The 18,728-nt window shown below is 41.9% G+C and overlaps 1 protein-coding gene across 2 annotated transcripts in view; it reads left to right on the top strand.

Moving 5' to 3' along the window:
- The first annotated feature begins 37 nt into the window (after positions 1-37).
- Cfap57 (cilia and flagella associated protein 57) overlaps positions 38-18,728 on the top strand; it is a 61,240-nt gene continuing 42,549 nt past the window's right edge. Inside the window, exons 1-9 of one of the 2 annotated variants that reach the window (XM_047552581.1) lie at positions 38-139; positions 361-537; positions 5,658-5,974; positions 7,733-8,019; positions 10,146-10,353; positions 13,108-13,260; positions 14,537-14,676; positions 15,448-15,613; positions 16,187-16,300. In XM_047552581.1, the coding sequence (XP_047408537.1) occupies positions 381-537; positions 5,658-5,974; positions 7,733-8,019; positions 10,146-10,353; positions 13,108-13,260; positions 14,537-14,676; positions 15,448-15,613; positions 16,187-16,300 (1,542 nt within the window). In that variant the 5' untranslated portion in view covers positions 38-139; positions 361-380. The remainder of the gene's footprint in view (positions 140-360; positions 538-5,657; positions 5,975-7,732; positions 8,020-10,145; positions 10,354-13,107; positions 13,261-14,536; positions 14,677-15,447; positions 15,614-16,186; positions 16,301-18,728) is intronic. The other variant, XM_047552590.1, reaches the window with a different exon arrangement.

Here is an 18,728-nt window from a genome sequence, read left to right as displayed (position 1 = left end):
GGCTGCAGAGCTGCACTTCCGGTTTGTGGTTGCCATAGGAACCCCTGCGCTGTTTGAAGCTGCCGGGGTTGCTTGGAATCCCTAGGGGTAGCATCTCAATACGTGCGTGGTCTGCGGAGCCAGAGTGAAGTAGCGGAAGGTGGGAGGGGTCCCTGGAATCGTCGGGAGGGCTGGAAACGCGTGAGAGAAAAGGAAAGGGGAGAAGGAGCCCCCAAGGGACTGGGCAGACAGGGGGCGAGGGGTGGGGGCGCGGCGGGGTGAGGAGGCGGGGCGGGGGCGGGGCCGGGGGCGTGTCCTGGGCGGGGCGGGGCGGGGCGGGGCGATGCACTTCTCCGCTCTGACCAGCTGCTCGGTCTTTAGCAGAACTCTGGCAAGGGACCATGTCGGCCGTCGTAGCTCAGTCGCTGCATGTTTTTGGCCTTCGAGCCCATGTGGCCAACAATATCTTTTTCTTCGATGAACAGATTATTATATATCCTTCAGGAAACCATTGTGTGAAGTACAATGTGGATCAGAAATGGCAAAAATTCATTCCAGGTAAAATCCTTTACGTCCTGACGCATACTATAAGGGCACTTGCCAAGTAGAACCGCATAATCTCCACACACCTTGGGAAAGACAATTTTTTGACACCCGGAGTATATAGTTTTATGAAGTTAGAAGAAATAAATGTCAACTTGCGTTATTTACTACAGAGTAGTCAAAGACAGTTAAAATCACTTAAAATTAATACTAATTTTAAAATACATTTACACTAATTTCAGGGAAAAAATATTTTTTAGAATTTCTTTTCATGCACCTTCAGTATCATTGGCTTTCTCCTCACCAGAGCCCCTTTTGGAGTTGTAAACACAGTTTTCCAAAACACACCACCTTCAGTTCACCTTTTGAATGGTATGATGAAGACACTGGAAATTTTACCCTTAGTCACACGCACACACAAATATTTGCATGACATTACATTTTTTTTTTGTTCTCATTTGTCCTGTCAGTGATATTCATGACAATTCAATCTATTCACTTTTTCCCCCTCTTTATTGTGTTGAACACTTTATTGTGACATATCCATATAAAATTGTATACTCCATATGTGTAACAGTTAAATAATTACTGTAAAATGAAATCTATGAACCCAACCATCCAAGATAGGAACTAAAACATTGCCAGTTCCAGTGCTTCTCGAACCCCATCCCCACACACCCCATCTTGAATTCTGTGGTTATTTTCCATATAACTTTATCACATATGTGTGACTTTATGCAAAATATATTTTTATTTTTGCTATTTTCTGATTTTATTTAAATGGAATCATAGTGTATGTATCCTGTGATTTGCTTCTTTTGTTCAACATTATGCTTTTGAGATTTCATGCATCTTGATACACATAACTGAGTTCATTTTACTGTAGCATAGTATTCCAATCTCTGAATATAATGTCTCAAATATATGTTTATATACCCACCCTAGGCTTGAGGGGTATTCGGGAAATAACAGCTATTTGCTTTGAGAAACGTTAGCACTATAAATATTCTTGCATTCAAACATGTTCCTTCAGTCTTGCAAAGATTCTCCAAGGTTCACATCCAGAACTGAAGTTAGCGAAGACCCCTATGCATTGCTGGTGCGTAAGGGTCCTCATTCCTCCACAACTTTACCAACCCTTTGTCTTGTTCAATTTCTCAGTTTTTGCTAATCTAATGCTTGAGAAGAGGTATCTTACTGTGATTTTAGGTTGCATTTCTCTATTACTAATGCAAATGTGTATTTTTTCATATATTTACAGGCTATTCCTACTTAGTCTTGACTTACATGCCTCATTCAAGCTTTTTAATCCATTTTTCTATTGTTCTTCATGGAACTTGGGGGTTTTATAGTCACTTCCTTATTGACTTAAAGTAACACTTTGTGTCTTGTCTGTGTACTAATCATTCCAGTCTATGGGTTGAATATTCTCCCTCGTGTTATCTTTTGATGGACAGAAATTCTTAGTTTCAATGAAATCAGATTTACCAAACATCAGGTAATATTGTTAGAATAAACTATACTAAATACAGTTGACTATTGTTATGTCTAGCGTATTTGCTAAACTATTGTTAATTCTAATAACTAATCTGTAGATTCTTTGGGGTTTTCTAATAGACTATCATATTACAAAGAATGTAATATGCTCCTGCATATTACACAAAGAATGTAAACAGCTCCTGCACACATAGTTGAATAGGGACAATAAAAGAGGACATCCTTGTCATGCTTCTGCTCTTAAAAGAAATTATTTCAACATTTCTTACAATGAAGGATGTTTACTGTAGGCAGTTGTCGATGTCCTTTATCAGGTTGAGAAAAATCCTTTCTTTTTCTAGATTGCTGTGCATTTCCCCTAAATGAACAATTACTGAATTTTATTGCATGCACTTTCTTTATTTCCATAAGATTATATGGATTTCTAATATTAAATCAGCCATTGTTTTATACAGAGAACATTTGTTTATATTTGCTCTCATGTTTACTAAACTCTGCCCACCATGACTCTTTAGGAATCAGATATTCCAATTTCAATCATTTTCCTTCTGCAGTTAGTGATGATGTGTTAGTGGTAGATGCTCCCAGTTTTTGTCTGTCTAAAACTATCTTTATTTCTTCGTCATTTTAAAAGAGAGTTTGACCAGATATAGAATTTTTGTCAGCACATTGCAGTTCTTAACTCCATTGTTTTTTACTTCTATTTTCTTGTTGTGGTTAAGCAATGAGCCATTGGCTCTTCTTTCTGTAGATGATAATCTGTTCTTCTGGGTGCATTTAAGGACTTTTCAGTCTCTGTTTTTATTAAATGTATAGGTTTTATTTTCCCTTTCTAATCTTCCTAGGAATTCTTGAATCTAAGAATAGGCATCTCACAGTGATTCTAGAGTTTTTAACAATTGTCACTTTGGGATATAGTATCCTTTTCATTCTGTTATCTCCAAGAACTTCAGACCATCTCAACTCCACCCTCCATGTTTTTAAACTCTTATTTCTTTATATTTATCTTTTGACTTCATTGAATATCTTTTCAGCCAAATCTAACCTACTGTTCAGTATATCCATTGAGATTGTAATTTCAGTTGCTATGCTCATATTCTCACACTTCCTACCTGTACCACTTCTCTTCTGCTCTGAATTCCATTTTATATTCAGCAGGACCTCATACACATGTGTGTGGGTCCTCTCAGCCATACATTTAAATGCTGCCCATATATCCTGTAAGCAGTCACCCTTTGAAAGACTTCAGGCCTACACTAGTGGTAGGGACTGATGTGGGGAAGAGCCAATGCTGGTCTTGTCAGCCGACTCAGAGCCACTTAGGCAGGGAATGCCAGAGTGCTGGGTACCTGGAATGTGATATAGAAGATGCAATGTAAATGCCAGGTAGTCCCTGGATTCCATCCCCTGGGAAGGGCTACAGCCAGAAGAGGACCATCTAAAACAGGGAACCCAAGAGGAGTGAGTTTTCCTTCATCTTCTCCAGGTGATCTTACATTCCCAGCTTTAGCTTCTCACCAGGACTTTTACCTCATATCTGAGTTTTTAGTCCCACCCTCTGCCCTGAACTTTAGACTCATATCTAACTGCTAGGCTTCTTTACCCAAATGCCCCACAATATACTTCACACACCATATCCAAAATTCAATTCTCATTTCTTTTTTTCTCCTGCTCTTTCCTTAAGATCCTACCTACCAGATATTAAAACTCATGATAAAGATATGACCACAAAAATTATGTTGTCCTAGCATTAATATTCCAAATACCCAATGCTATGTGTATAAATATATAATTTCAATATATTAGTTAATAATTAGTGCTGGGACAACTGGTTAGGTATTTGAGAAATGGGAACCAATTTATATCCTCATTTCATATTTTTTATCATCATGGGCCCAAGATGAATTAAAGGTTTAAACTTTAAAGAAACTAGGAGCAAATACACCTAAATAAATATCAAGTATTTGAATGGGCTGTGTAAGCAAGTCAATGAACATAATCTGCACTGTCACCCCTAACTTCCTCAGCCTACATTCTATCCCGGGTCCCACTCCTCCCTGTCACCTAAATTCATTCTCATTTCTCTCCCTCAGGCAATCACTAAGTCCTACTGGTCCTACCTCTTAGCTTCCAGAGACTCTTCCTGTACACACATGTGACACACATCTAACCTTTCCTGAAAGTTCTCGGTGTGGCTTCCATTATTTCCCAAGTGAAATTCAAAATCTTCTGCAAGGTTCTCAATGACCCCAAACCTGCTTCTTCCCTGAGCTCAGCTTATTGTCTGCAGCTCTTCCAGAAAAGTTCCATGTACTGGGTAACCTGCCATGTCCCTCCCTGCTTGTTGTGAATCAGCACCATGGAGTCCATCAGAGGGGGACCTAGCACATCACTTCCTTCCCCTGCCTCACACATCATTCGTGCTCAGAGCCCCACCCACAGTAAACTTTTCCACTAAGCACAGTGCCTAGGACTCACAATACTTTTAGGGACCCATGAAATTTTTTAATTTTTTTTTTTTACTAAGGATTGAAACACCAGGGGTACTTAACCACTGAGCCATCCCTTTTTTGTATTTTATTTAGAGACAGGGTCTCACTGAATTACTGAAGCTAGCTTTGGACTCACGATACTCCTGCCTCAGCCTCCCAAGCCACTGGGATTATAGGTGTACAATAGCGCACCCGGCTTAAATTTGTTTTAAAATCAGAAAAAATGAATATAACTATAATGACTATATAAGAGTGAATGCAACCTGAATCATATTCCACTTTATATTAATGTACTCATCAAATATATGATTGCATATAATTTTAAAATAGTGTAGAAAAATAAACATATTTATACCATTTTTATGGAGGAAGGGACTCATGTAAGCAAACTCTCATCTATGGCCCATGAAAATTACAATGTGACCCTCATTGAATTTCCTGAAAAAAGTATTTACATTTTAATCTTTGCCTCGGGCTCTGCTTTCTAGAGGACCACAGCTTTCATTTTCATGCTCATTTCCTGATGAATGCAGATAACTGCTATATTTTGAGATATCACCTCTGTATTCCAGGAAAAGGGGGATAGAATGCATCTATCCTTGATCTTCAAGAAATCGCAAAGCTTTATCATAAAACCACCCCAGCAGACTTCTGCATCCATCTCATGGCCAGAATGTTGCACAGTCTCCTCACCTAAGTATAGGAGAGGCTGAGTTAACATCCTAGCCTCTAAAAGTGTTGAGTGCTGGCCACTTGGGGCGCCAAAGCTCCTAGATCCATCTTTGGTCACCCCAACTCACATACAATGCTCCAGCAGTCCCACTGCTAGTGACTCTCCCACAGCACTCTACCCTTGATCACCTCCACACCTTTGCTCAAACTTCTGCCACAACGTGTCCATCCCCCATCCCACCTCCTCCTCCTGCACGAGGGTTCCTTGACTTCTCCCACCTCAACCTCAGTGAGGTTCCTATCCTAGTCATTTTCATAACACCCAGATGCAGTTGTATGGAGGGACATCCAGGGACTGATAGCCACGTGTTCGTTCACCTTTCTCCTCTGTCAGCAGGGTCACTTTCTATGCCTGCTTGAATCTTGATGAAAGCACAGTCCACCCTCACTGTCCGCTTTTCCCTCTGTTTTCAGGCTCAGACAAGAGTCAGGGCATGTTGGCCTTGTCCATCAGTCCCAATCGGCGGTACCTCGCTATCTCGGAGACTGTGCAGGAGAAACCTGTCATCACCATTTATGAGCTGTCGTCCATCCCGTGCCGGAAGCGCAAAGTCCTTAATACTTTTGACTTTGCAGTTCAGAAATTTATCAGCATGGCCTTTTCTCCAGACTCCAAATATCTATTGACTCAGACATCACCTCCAGAATCAAATCTTGTCTATTGGCTGTGGGAAAAGCAGAAAGTAATGGCCATTATTAGAGCCGACACTCAGAACAACCCTATCTACCAGGTACCTCCTAGTGTGACAGGTTTCGTGCAGCTCGTAGAATAGTGAGGGCAGTCTTTTTTTTTTTTTTTTTTTTTTTTTTTTTGCGGTGCTGGGGATCGAACCCAGGGGTGAGGGCAGTCTTTTATTGAATGCTGTCTTGAACCACAGTGTACATTTCTTATGTGCATTTTAAATTTTTGGTCTCACAAGGAAGAAATATATAATTCCATATAAGAAATGCAAGATTATTATTCCCATTTTGCTGATAAGGGTGCTGAGGCTGCAAGAGGTTAAATAATGCATCCAAAATCACACAGGTGGTGAGTGGCAGAGCCAGGAGTTTCCTGACTCCAACTCCTGCCTTCTTTCCTCTACCTAGAACTGCTTTCTGGTTACAGGTTAAGCCTAGAGATGGATTTGTAAACAAGCTGGTGCTCTAGCGCTCGCTCTCTCTCTCTCTTTCTCTCTCTCTCTCTCTCTCTCTCTCTCTCTCTCTCTCTCTCTCTCTCTCTCCCCCCCCCCGCCCCCCTCCCCCTCTCTCTTCTCTCCCTCTCCTTGGTCATGGTCTCTTTCCAGCAGTATTTCTGGGCAGTAGGAAGATTTCAAGAATGTAATATAAAGTGGTACATCTTTAGGAAACTGTCAGTGAAATTGTAGTTATATGGGTAACAGAATGTTTTATTGTGCTTTGAGAGCAGAATAAAGAAGACTGATTAGGAAGCTCTTTGCCTGCTTAGGCAAGGAGTTCAAAGGTTTTATCTTGGTTCAGTCTAGGATCTTTTTTTTTCGTAGTTGAGATGAATAGCATGCCTTTATTTTATCCATTTATTTTTGTTTGTGGTTCTAAGGATCAAACCCAGTGCCTCACACATGCTAGGCAAGCTCTCTGTCACTGAGCTACAGCCCCAGTCTTTAGTCTAGGATCTTATACTCAGTTTTACTAATTCAAGATCTCAGTTCTGTTCAAGTTGAGAGATACTAGCTAATCAATTAGCATCTCAAACACAGACTCAATTATTCATTTTACAGGAGATTGACATCACAACCCTCACATCATTTTTCCAGTGTATTCCATTCCTAATACAGAAAAGGTTAGAAGTGAAATTAGTAATCATAAGTTTGCTTGGTGGTCTTAAAATCAAACCAAAGGCAGGTGGAACCAGAAGGTGATTTCTTCCAGGCCATAGTGAGGCCTGAGGAGCTTCCCTGCTCAGTGCAAAGAGCACCCTCTCTAAGTAGATCCACTGAAAATTTATTGGATGCCCACTGTGAACCCAGCACTTGGATTACAGAGATGAAGAAGCCACAGCCCTGCAAATTGCTCCATACCTAGTGAGGATAGCAGGTTGCCCACCCATTAGAGTGTGTTGGAACAAGGCTCCAGTGTAGGAAACTTAGCTAATGGGAGACCATGCAGATTCTCCTGGTAGGTGGTTTCTTTCCTCCATGGGCAGGGCTGCATGCACCTGACCAGCCCTCATTTCTCTGTTTCTAGCTGGGCTTCATTCTATTTTGCTGGCACAGAGTTTGATTATTGTCAAAACCTGCTCATTCTGCTTTTCACCTTTGTAGATTTCCTTTGTAGAACTCATGGGCCCTGCGTGTACAATGGCTATAGACGTGTGCCTTCATCAAATGTGGTATAAAGTTCCTCGATTTAGTGATGTGTAAGGGAGTTCCTGAACTACCTGAAATGGGTATGAATTTGGAAAGTGGGAAATAATACCATCGAAGTTAGTTTTTGTAAATCTTTTGCTTTTATCCTCTCACTTTTTGCAGGTGAGCATCAATCCCCAGGACAACACTCAGGTTTGTGTCACTGGAAATGGGATGTTTAAGCTACTGCGTTTTGCTGAGGGAACCCTAAAGCAAACCAATTTTCAGAGAGGAGAAACCCAAAACTATCTAGCCCATGCCTGGGTGGCTGATGACAGGATTATTGTTGGCACTGATACAGGCAGGCTTTTTCTCTTCGAATCTGGAGACCAACGCTGGGAAACGAACATAATGGTCAAGGAGCCCACCGATAACTCACGGAGCCTGGAGGTTATCCAGGAGTCAGAGAGGTAACGGTGCCCCTGGGCTCACACCCACATACTCAGTGTACTGAGGACATTAATCAAAGAGAGCATTCTTCAAGATCCACTCATAACCCTTCTACCTTAAAAACTATGTTCATTTTTCCTTCTTCCTATATTCAAGCACAATTATAACCATTCCTAGATATAATTTTTTTAATCTTGATACGTAAATTCATTTTATACACACTTTAAGGTGGGTGCAATGGCACAAACCTGTAAGTGACTTAGGAGGCTGAGACAGAAGGATTCCGAGTTTGAGGCCAACCTCAGCAACTTAGCGAGACCCTGTCTCAAAAGAAAAAAATTTTTTAAAGGGCTGGGGGTATGGCTCAGTGGTAGAGAGCCTCTGGGCTCTCTATAATTCTATACACATTTTAGCATGACTAACCTTCAAAATTATAGTTTTTTAAAAATTATTCTAGTGACTGGCTGCCTGGCCACATGCCCACCTGGCCCTTGCAGTGTGCAAGGCATCTTGCTGGTACTGGGGACACAGCTCCTCTAGCAGGTGAGAGATAACAGGTGCCAGGAAATGTTATCACTAAATCTGTGGCAAAGAGGGACTTGGGAAGGAGCACCTCTCTTATAATGAGGAATAATCATATCTCACACATGCTAGGTAGTATCCCTGAATGTGTCAGACACTGCTTTAAGCACTTTCTCTATATTCCCATTTGAGTCCTACCTGGGTATTATTATTACCTACTTGTCTATTATTATTACCTATATTATTATCATGTGCATTTTACAGACCGGGAAACAGGTTTAAAGTTGTTAAATGACTCACCCAAGATCACCACACTGTAAGTGGCAGGATCAGGATTTAGACTGAGATCTGTCCAACCCCAAAGCCCAAGCCCTCAACCACAGGGCATCCTGGGGATTCTTCTTCCTCAGTGACTTTCAGTCCACCCTTTTTCACCATCCTCCCACGACAGTGATGTCTCAGTTTTTTTTTATGATTATGTAGAAGTCTCCTAATAAGTTCCTGTGCTCTCTCCAGTGTGCTATGTGCACAATCCTTTAGTGGGTCCAGGACTCCCAGCACAAAGCCCTGACTACATAGCTTGACCCACAAGTTCCTGCCATTCTTACCCTTTCTTTTTTTGGGGGGAAGGGAGGAATGGGTACTAGGACTTGAACTCAGGGGCACTTAACCACTGAGCCACATCCCCAGCCCTATTTGTATTTTATTTAGAGACAGGGTCTCACTGAGTTGATTAGCACCTCAGTTTTGCTGAGGCTGGCTTTGAACTTGCAATTCTCCTGCCTCAGCCTCCTGAGCCACCAGGATTACAGGCCTGTGACACCACACCTGGCCCATTCTTACCTTTCTGACATGGAGCATCAGTTCTTGCGTGGATCTACTTCACATGCCCCTTGCACACCCTTGCTTGTGGACTGGGCCATATGCAGTTCCCTCCATATCCGCAACTCCATTCAATGCCCCCAGACACACCTGACATGCTCCTGTTTGTGCCGCAGGTCTCCGATGGGAGCTCTCCACCTCCACTCCCCTCAGATAGGTGCATCTCCTGGCGCCTGTCCTCAGAAAGCCCTTGTTACCTGGTGACCAGCTCCTCTATCATCATACTCGTGTGCTACCAACAGTTCTTGGTATACATGCCCCTAGACTGTAAGCTTCTGAGGGCAAGGACTGTGCCAATCTTTTTTGCCATCATTTCACAAAGCTGTTAACATAACTTCAGATAAATATTTATAAGCACATATAAATATATATTATACAAATGGATTAATAAGTGAATAAAAATGGAAACCTGGATCCAGTCTCAGCTCCTCCACTTACCAGTTGTGTGACCTTAGAAAACTCAACCCCTCTAAGCCACTTTTATCCAAACAACAAGGGAATCATCATCATCGTTATCATGACCATGCAGGGTTGTGAAACTACCAAATAAATGAGTAGCTTTCCAGTCTTCTGTCTTCAGAGTTTGTGTGGCTTCCTAGGACAAGGACAGCAGTTTGGCAATAGGAAAGGAGATCAGTGGGTGGCTTCTCCCACATTCAAGGACAGCCCTCTTTCATCTACTGAGCAGAATTCATCTCGATGGGATTGTCTGAAACCTTTGTGTGCTGTTTTCCTTTTCCAGCCTGATTGAATTTCCACCTGCCAGTTCCCCAGTCCCTTCCTATGAACAGATCGTGACGGCCAGTAACCAAAACGAACTGGTCATGCCCCGGGTGTTCGCCATTGCTGCCTATTCAAAGGGGTTTGCCTGCTCTGCTGGACCTGGAAGAGTTCTGCTATTTGAAAAGATAGAAGAGAGGGACTCTTACCGAGAGAGCAGGGAAATCCGGGTAAGGAAGGGAGGAAGGAAGAAGCAAAACCAGGGTCCTGTTGGCATTTGTTGTCCAACAGCAGAGCTCTGCCAGGGCGCTTGATGAGAGGGATGGGATTAGAGTGCTGAACAGAAATGGTGACTTGAGATGTTATCTGTCCTGGGGGAGGTTTTAGGAAGAAGGAGAAAAAATTGGGGTTTAAGAGTAGGAAAGTCAGATTTTGAATCCTGGGAAAGAACTGTATAGTAAATTACATTTCCTCTTGGAAACTTAATGTTCCCATAGTAACTATTAGATCAATTTTAATGTTTAACACCAAGCATATTACTTGCACATAGTAAGCAGCCAGCAGTGTTTGTGGAGTAAATGATACAAGGTGTTGTAAAGAGCAATATTATATATTGAGTTGGGGGAGAATCTAGAAGGCTTCTTGGTGCCTAATGGTAATCTTTAAGGAGGAGTCTTAGAAGATGGATAGTATTTGACAGGAAGAAGCAAACTAGGTACTCCAGATGGAAAGAATGGCTTCAGCAGAGGCATCCTGGGACCAGCAGAGGTGTGGGGAGGAGACCCTGTTCCCCAGCCAAGAGGGATTGAAGGCACTGGAAAGGGTAGGAGAGGAACTGAGGCTGGTGAAGATCTCAAAGGCCAGCCTGGGGCGGGGTAGATTGCCTAACTCACTGGGCACCCTCTAAGGCTTTCTAGTGGAAGAGGTTATGCTTATTAAAAAGGCAATCTGCCTGTGATACATAGTGGGGGTGATCCTAGAGGCATTGGATTTAAAGCTACTAAAAATACACAGAATGGATTCAGACTTAGATCTGCCACTTATTGACTGAGTGACTCAAGATGAGTTGCTGAATCTACCAAAATCCATATTTCATTATTGAGAGAAATAACATACTAACTACCAGGAGGGATGGTTGTCAAAAGGATGAAATGACAGTCTCTGAAAATCAGTGCGTGCAGTGCTTGGTGCTCAGTGCTCCAAGAATGGTAGTATTCAACTGTGATTAGAAATCACTTAAGAGGTATTTGCTACTGACAGCCAAAAAGTAGTGAGGGCTAAGAAGATGGTAGTGGGTTCCAGGGAAGGGGAAAGGGAGCATCTTTGTGAAGGTTAAGTCCGAATGGAGGTAGGAGGTCAGAGGCAAGGAGCCCTCAGAGGTGATACCAGGCTTTGAAGCTGGATGCCTGGGGAAAGGTGCCAGAGAGGAAAATCGGGGGTCAGAGCGAGGAGGGCGTGGACTGACGGGGAGAAGACAGGAGCAATCTGGGTTTACTTTGCCCATAAAGCAATCCGCTCTTATTTCTTGTTTCTTGTTTCTTGGTTTATTGAGTGAATACTTACTATTTACCATGTGCCAGGCTCTTTGGCAGGGGCTGGGAAACCAGTGGGGAAGCCAACACGGGGAGCATGCTGCTTAGAACTCAGTGGACACATGCAAACAGTGTCAGATGGGATCAACTCAGAGAAGAAAATAAGCCAGGAAGAGGTCAGGAAACCACAGGGACAGAACTCGCTATCTCTGGAGAACAACAAAGCTGCTGCCATTCGCTTGTTGAACTCCTACTCACACCAGGCATTGCCATGAACCCTGGGATGCAGCAGTGGGACAAGGTCCCCCGTATGAGGGCACCCATTGTTCTTTTCACAGTGTGATAAATGTGACAAAAGGGAACTCCCGGGGACTATGGGTACCTTAGGGAATATCAATGCCCACCCAGCCAAAGCAGGCCGGGGAAGGTTTCCTAGAGCCAGCTCTATCCTGGCACAGCAAGGGTATTGGCTGCATGAAGAGGGGTTGACTATACAGGAAGATAGCACTCCCAGCATAGGGGCCCAAGGATGAGGGCCCAGTGTCCTGCCCCCTAGGGAGGTGGGTGCTGCCCTCAGCTCCACAGGTCTGGAAAAGCCAAGGTTATGAGGACAGAGCAGGGCCTCTGACTTTGGTGATAAGGAGATTTCTGATCTTGCTGAGGATAGAATGGTGCAGTGGAAACCAAATGGTAAGGAATTAGGAACTGAGTGTGTGGTAAGAAAGCAGAAATAGCTGTGGGGAAGCTTTTTCATTTGCTACCATCCCATTTATTGATTTTTTTTATTACTTCTTTTGTTTTAGGAGTATTGTTAAGGAAGTTGGTTTTTAAGCCAACATGTTTGTCATACATAATGAAAAAGAATAAATAAAAATAAAAAATAGGTGTGCAAGCCAGCCTTTCAATAAGTTTGATTGCTAATAGAAGAAGATAAACAGTCAGGAAAAGAAAATTTAATTTTATTGTCTACTTGAGAACTGTAAACCCTGTCAGAGACTATTGGCAGAAACTGTGTGACTCTTCTCTTTTCTCTGCCCTGTCACCACCCCCACATGGTGGAAGGGCTGCCCCAGCCCCCTGCTGCCCTCAAGTGCACACTGGTATGCCTGGTGCCAGGTAGCACATGCCATGAGCTTCCAAAAGGCGGGCAGGAATGGGGTTTAAATAAATGTGTGTTGTAAGGGGAATCTCAAGTTGAGATGCATGGATTGACAATTTCCATGACGCTTTTTATTATTCAGTCACTTATCACTTAAAGGTGAATGGATGGCAAGGTTGAAACCCCACAGAAGCAGAAGTGCTCAGGCCCCACCTTCTCCACACCTGCGGAGGAACCTGGGAAGCATGCTGCTCTGGGGGGTCTGTAAGCTAAACGGATCTGAGAACTCTCCAGGCCTGAAGCCATGCTGACATGTGGGGCCATTTCTACTAGCCATTTTGTGTCTTGGGCAGATTCCTGTGGACCCACAGAGCAATGACCCAAGTCAGTCTGACAAACAGGACATTCTGTGTATGTGCTTCAGCCCTTCAGAGGAAACCCTTGTTGCCAGCACCAGTAAGAACCAAATCTACAGCATCACCATGTCCCTGACTGAGATCAGCAAAGTGAGTCTTCCCCGCAGTGCCTCCCTCCAGATGGTCCTGCAGGCTTGGTGGAGGGACTGGCCACAGTGTGGGCAAATTCTTAATAAGTTGAGTCTGGGTCATTCACCCCACCCCTTCTTCACATCTGAGTAAAAGAAACTATAATCTTAAAATGTCAGCAGAGATGCATCTGATACACTGAGGGGATTGTGATTGTTCCTATAGCCTCTTCAGAGGACACATTCACATTGGCATTGTCACCTGTAAGTCCTACCTGGAAATAGTTGCTTTCATTTTTAAGGCAAGAAAAATTTGAGTACCTTTAAAAGCTAATGGGAATGCGCTGATGGAGACAGGGCTCTTGAAGATATTGGGGAGAAAAGGGGCCAACAGATGGAGATGGTTAGAAGTACTCAAGGCCACCCCCACAACCCAGCATAGCACCTGTTTCCCTGAGATAGTAGAGAAGGAAGGAGTGAATGCATATAAGGAGGGCCAAAATTTGAGGGAATTTCCTTTTCAGCCTTTGTCTTGACTTGTGGACAGATTTAAAATGTGTGCACCTCATTAACTTTCCCAACCTTCACTCCTCATTCAAAATTCCCTGGGATAATGCCTCTGATGACAGACATGGAAACACCTACATGACCAATGCAGCAGGATGCATTTCAGTTTGAAATCACTCACTCATTGACTCTCATTTGCTGCTGGTAGTAGAGTAGTTAGTACCATTTCTTTGGAGAGAAACTTGATGTTACTTATTAAGATACTTAAAGTCAATCATACCGCACTTCTATAAACGTATCCTAAGGAAACAAGCAGAGAGGTAGTCAAGACTTCCAAGTAAGGATATATATTTTTAAAATATTTTAAGTGTAGCAAACACAATATCTTTATTTATTTTGTTATGTGGTGCTGACAATCAAACCCAGTGCCTCACACATGGTAGGCAAGCCCTCTACCACTGAGCCGCAACCCCAGCCTCCAAGTAAGGATATTGAGTCTAGCATTTTTCCTAATTAACAAACATTGGAAACCACTTAAATGTTACCACAATAAAGGAATGGTTAAATTAAATTCTGGGGTACTCATAGACTAAAATGTTTATTTCCATTAAAAAATATTATTTTCAAATAATAGCAGCATAGGAAAATATGCATAACATTAAAATAATTTGCCTTGGCCTGATTTCTTTGCATACAGGCTAATTAATGTTCCTCTGTACTAATTAGAACTGAACTACATAACCAAATTTTTTGCTCACCCAGCTGGATCTCATTCTGTGTGGTTTCTCCAGGGGGAGCCGGCTCACTTCGAGTACCTAATGTACCCATTACACTCAGCATCCATCACTGGTCTATCTACCTGCATCCGCAAACCCCTCATTGCTACCTGTTCACTGGATCGATCTGTTCGCATCTGGAATTATGAATCAAAGTAAGGAATGAAAGGTTTTGCTGCTGTAGTTTGCAGAATTTCTATTATTCAAATTGCATATGTGAAATTTTTAATTATAGAGTCTTACAATTTAATTACTTAGAAGCTTTCAGTTGGAAAAGTCTTTTTAAAAAATCAAGTCAGTCAGCCTACCTGTTTTGCACTCTTGGATGGTCTAGAAAATTACTTGTGGTTTATTAAATGCTTATCATGCTAGACACAGTGCTGTACACTGGGACATAAAGGTAACATGCCAGTGTCTCACCTTCTAACATAAACTCCACTGTCCCTCCAGTTCTCCCTGGATCTGCTGTTCTCTTTACCTAGATCTCCACACCCTTTACTCCTCTCTCCTCATGACTTCCCCAGCCACCCCCAACTCCCTAGTAATTGTGTCTTTCTGATGCAACTTCCCTGAGAACCTCCAGCCCTGGACTAGACATGTAGTGTTTTCATTGCTCTGGTGTACAGCTGCTGGGACTGCTGGAAACAAACAAAGAAAAAATAGTTGCACAGTAATCATGGCTCTTGGAATCCCAACAGAGGTGTGTTTTTGACATCACAGGGCAACACCTTGACCAGTTCCCCCAATGGCCATACTCACTTCTGGGTATTATCTGTAAGTAACCAGAGTCTAGAAAACAGAGGAACCAATAATTGCAAACAATAAAATATCTTAAATACTGTGAGAACAGTATATGCCATATGCAATGGAGGACTTGAGGGACTTAGGAATTTGGCTTATAATTCAATAATGGATGTTTTTCACAGCACTCTGGAACTATTTAAGGAATACCAAGAAGAGGCATATACAGTCAGCCTTCACCCATCTGGACACTACATTGTAGTGGGGTTTGCTGACAAACTGCGCCTTATGAATCTACTCATTGATGATATACGTTCTTTCAAAGAGTATTCCGTCAGAGGATGCAGAGAGGTAAAAACTGCTAGAGATAAAGGTCCAGTTTCTTGGAAATCCAGGGTTGAGATAACAAGAACTGACAGCCTGGGGAGGTGGGACCAAAGCCTGTCTGCAGAACTTTAGTGGCTTAAAAAAATCCAATACTTCTCCCACCAAACTCATAAAAGTGAGCATATGGGTCTATCCCTATTTTCTTAAACCCACCAAAAAAATCTCATTGAACCTAAAACATTGTGAGATCCCGCCTGTGATAAGTCTGCTTTGTGATCATGGAACCTTAACAAATATTGAGAAAGAAAAGTAATCTCAGAATGAGAGTCAGCATCTACAGTGAGAAGCAGTACACAGCCCATCAGCATCCCCCAGGACGACTTGAAACAAGACAGTGGTGAATCTGGGCTGGTGCCAGCTACGGAACAGTGACAGCATCTGAAGATATCAGCCAAATCTTAGGCCTACTGCACCTTACCCACCACCACCCACACTCATAGTTCCCACCTGAACTCTTCCAGGAAAGCAGCTCTTGACTGCAGCGTCCGGTTCAACTGCTCACCTCTTGCTTGCTTCTCTTTTGCTGTTTCCCTGCAGTGTTCCTTCAGCAATGGAGGCCACCTGTTTGCTGCAGTCAATGGAAATGTGATTCACGTTTTTACCACCACGAGCCTAGAGAACATCACAAACCTGAAAGGACACACCGGGAAGGTAAGTGAGCACACAGTGTCTGGGGGGACAAGGGGCACAGAGCCAGCAGTGTGCTAATCAGTGGGAAACAGGTGAACAAAGGAGGAGTGATTCCTTTCCTTGTGGTGTTCAGTGTCTACTTGAGGAAAGACATGATAAAACAAATACAAAGACAAATTGCAACTAATTCAATGAAAGTAAAACATGGGGTTGTTATGGGAGGAAATAATGAAGGGGTGGGTATAATGTAGGTTGAGGGGCTTGCAAAGGCTCAGTCATGGAGGAATAAGTAGAAATTAATCAAACAGAACTGATGGGAATCATCACTTTAGTTAAGGATCCAAAGACCCAGAGACAGGAGATTGCAGGGGGTGCCAGAGGAACTGGAGTCTATGGGGACGGAATGTTAAGTATCATGGGGTAAGCTGAGACTAGAGAGGTTTACAGGAGCCCAGATATGTGAAATCATGTAGTTCTTATAAGGATTTTTTTATTTAACCTCCTTGTTCCTTAAAATCATTGAAGACTTTTAAGACAGGGAATGATAGGGCCAAATTTGCATTTTAAAAGTTTACCTGGGCTATAGAATGAACAATACACCCAAGGAGATACAGATGGAAACAATGAGGAGGCTGTTCTAGATGGTTCCATGATGTGTCTTGGACCATGGTGATGATAGCTATGTTAGGAAGAAATGGGTAGATCCAAAAGCTATTTAGAAAATAAAATCAATAGGTCCTTGAGGAGATTAAATGTGAGACCCAAAGAGGAAGAGGCCAAAGATCAAGAGGATAAGAAAATGAATTTGGAAAACCAAGTGGGGTTTATCCTAGGAATGCAAGTCCAGTATATGAAAATCAGTCAATGTAATCCACCACCTTAACAGGCTAAAGATGAGAAACCAGCTTCAAAAAATACTTCAAACATTATCTGACTTATTTCCAGTAAAAATGGAAGCTTCGCTCTGACAAAGGTTCATTCACTGCCCTCATTGTTCTATCATTGTTATACACATTCATCTCTGTTACAAATTCAACAGTACAGTGTTTAATTATTGCTTTATATTACCTGATTTTGTCTTTTAAAGAAGCTGAGAGAAAAATGAGAGCAAGTATAAATTTGTAAATGTTTTCATGAACCTTCTCATTGCAGTTGCTCTTTCAGTGAGCTTAGAGAATAAAGAAAATGTAACATATAATTACACAATGTCTTGATTATTTTTGAAATTGCCTGTTTTGTTTTGTTTGGTATGAATTTAGATTGCTATGTTAGGTTGCCTGCTTTCAGTCTAAAGAACTTACTTTAGTATGTCTTAAAAGATCTATGAGCAATTAATTTTATCAGTTTATTTAATCTGGGAATATCTTTATTTACCCTTCATGTTTAAAATATAGAAATATATTTTTGGTAGATGTAAGGAGGTTTTGTTTGTTTGTTTGTTTGTTTGTTTTTCACTTTCGGTACTTTGAAAATGTCTCCCACTGCCTTCTGGCCTCCTTTGTTTCAGATGAGAAGTCAGATGTTAATCTTATTGGGGTTCACTTGTTTGTGATGAATTTTTTTTCTCTTCTATCTTCTAAGATTTTCTTATCTTTGACTTTTGGTAGTTTAACTATCTATATGTGTCTGAATGTAGATTTCTTTGCATTTATTTTACCTGGAGTTATTGCGCTTCTTGGATGTGTAGGTTAATGTTTTTCAACACATGTGGGATGTTGTCAGCCTTAAATATTTATTCATATGTCTTTTCTGCCTCTTTTTCTCTCTCTTCCTGGTACTACTGTTTTACATGTTAGTACATTTAATTGGCACCCACATTTCCCTGAGGCTCTTTTAGTTTTTTTTTTTTTTTTTTCCATCTGTTCTTCAGATTGTGTAATCTCTATTGATCTATCTTCAGGTTTACCAGCTCAGATCTACTTTTTTTTTTTTTTTTTCTGGTGCTGGGGATTGAACCCAGGACTGTGTGCTTACAAGGCAAGCACTCTACAAACTGAGCTATATCCCCAGCCCATCAGATCTACTTTTGAAGCCAGGCATGGTGGTGCACACCTATGATCTCAACTATTTGGGAGGCTGAGGCAGGAGAATGGAGAGTTCAAGGCCAGCTTGGGCAACTTAGTGAGAACCTTGAAACTAAAACAAAAATCAATTTATTCTCAAGTCCCTTGGGTGAATTTTTCTTTTCATTATTATACTTTTGAACTCCAGAATTTATTTAATTTGTAAAATAATTTCTGGCTTTTTATTAATATTCCCTAATGGATGAGACTTGTCATCATACCTTCCTTTAATTACTTACGCATGGTTTCCTTCAGTTTGCTGAACATATTTGTATTAGCTGCTTTGAAGTCTTTGTCTGCTAGGTCTGTGACTAGCTTGGTGGGGTCTTGTGCTGTCCATCTGAAAGATCAGATAAAGAACTTAACGGGGACAGGACTCTTTATTG

This window comes from Sciurus carolinensis, chromosome 1, assembly GCF_902686445.1.
Source record: "Sciurus carolinensis chromosome 1, mSciCar1.2, whole genome shotgun sequence".
NCBI lineage: Eukaryota > Metazoa > Chordata > Mammalia > Rodentia > Sciuridae > Sciurus > Sciurus carolinensis.
Note: the sequence above shows the minus strand (reverse complement) of the source record. Positions and strands in the feature narration are given on the sequence as shown.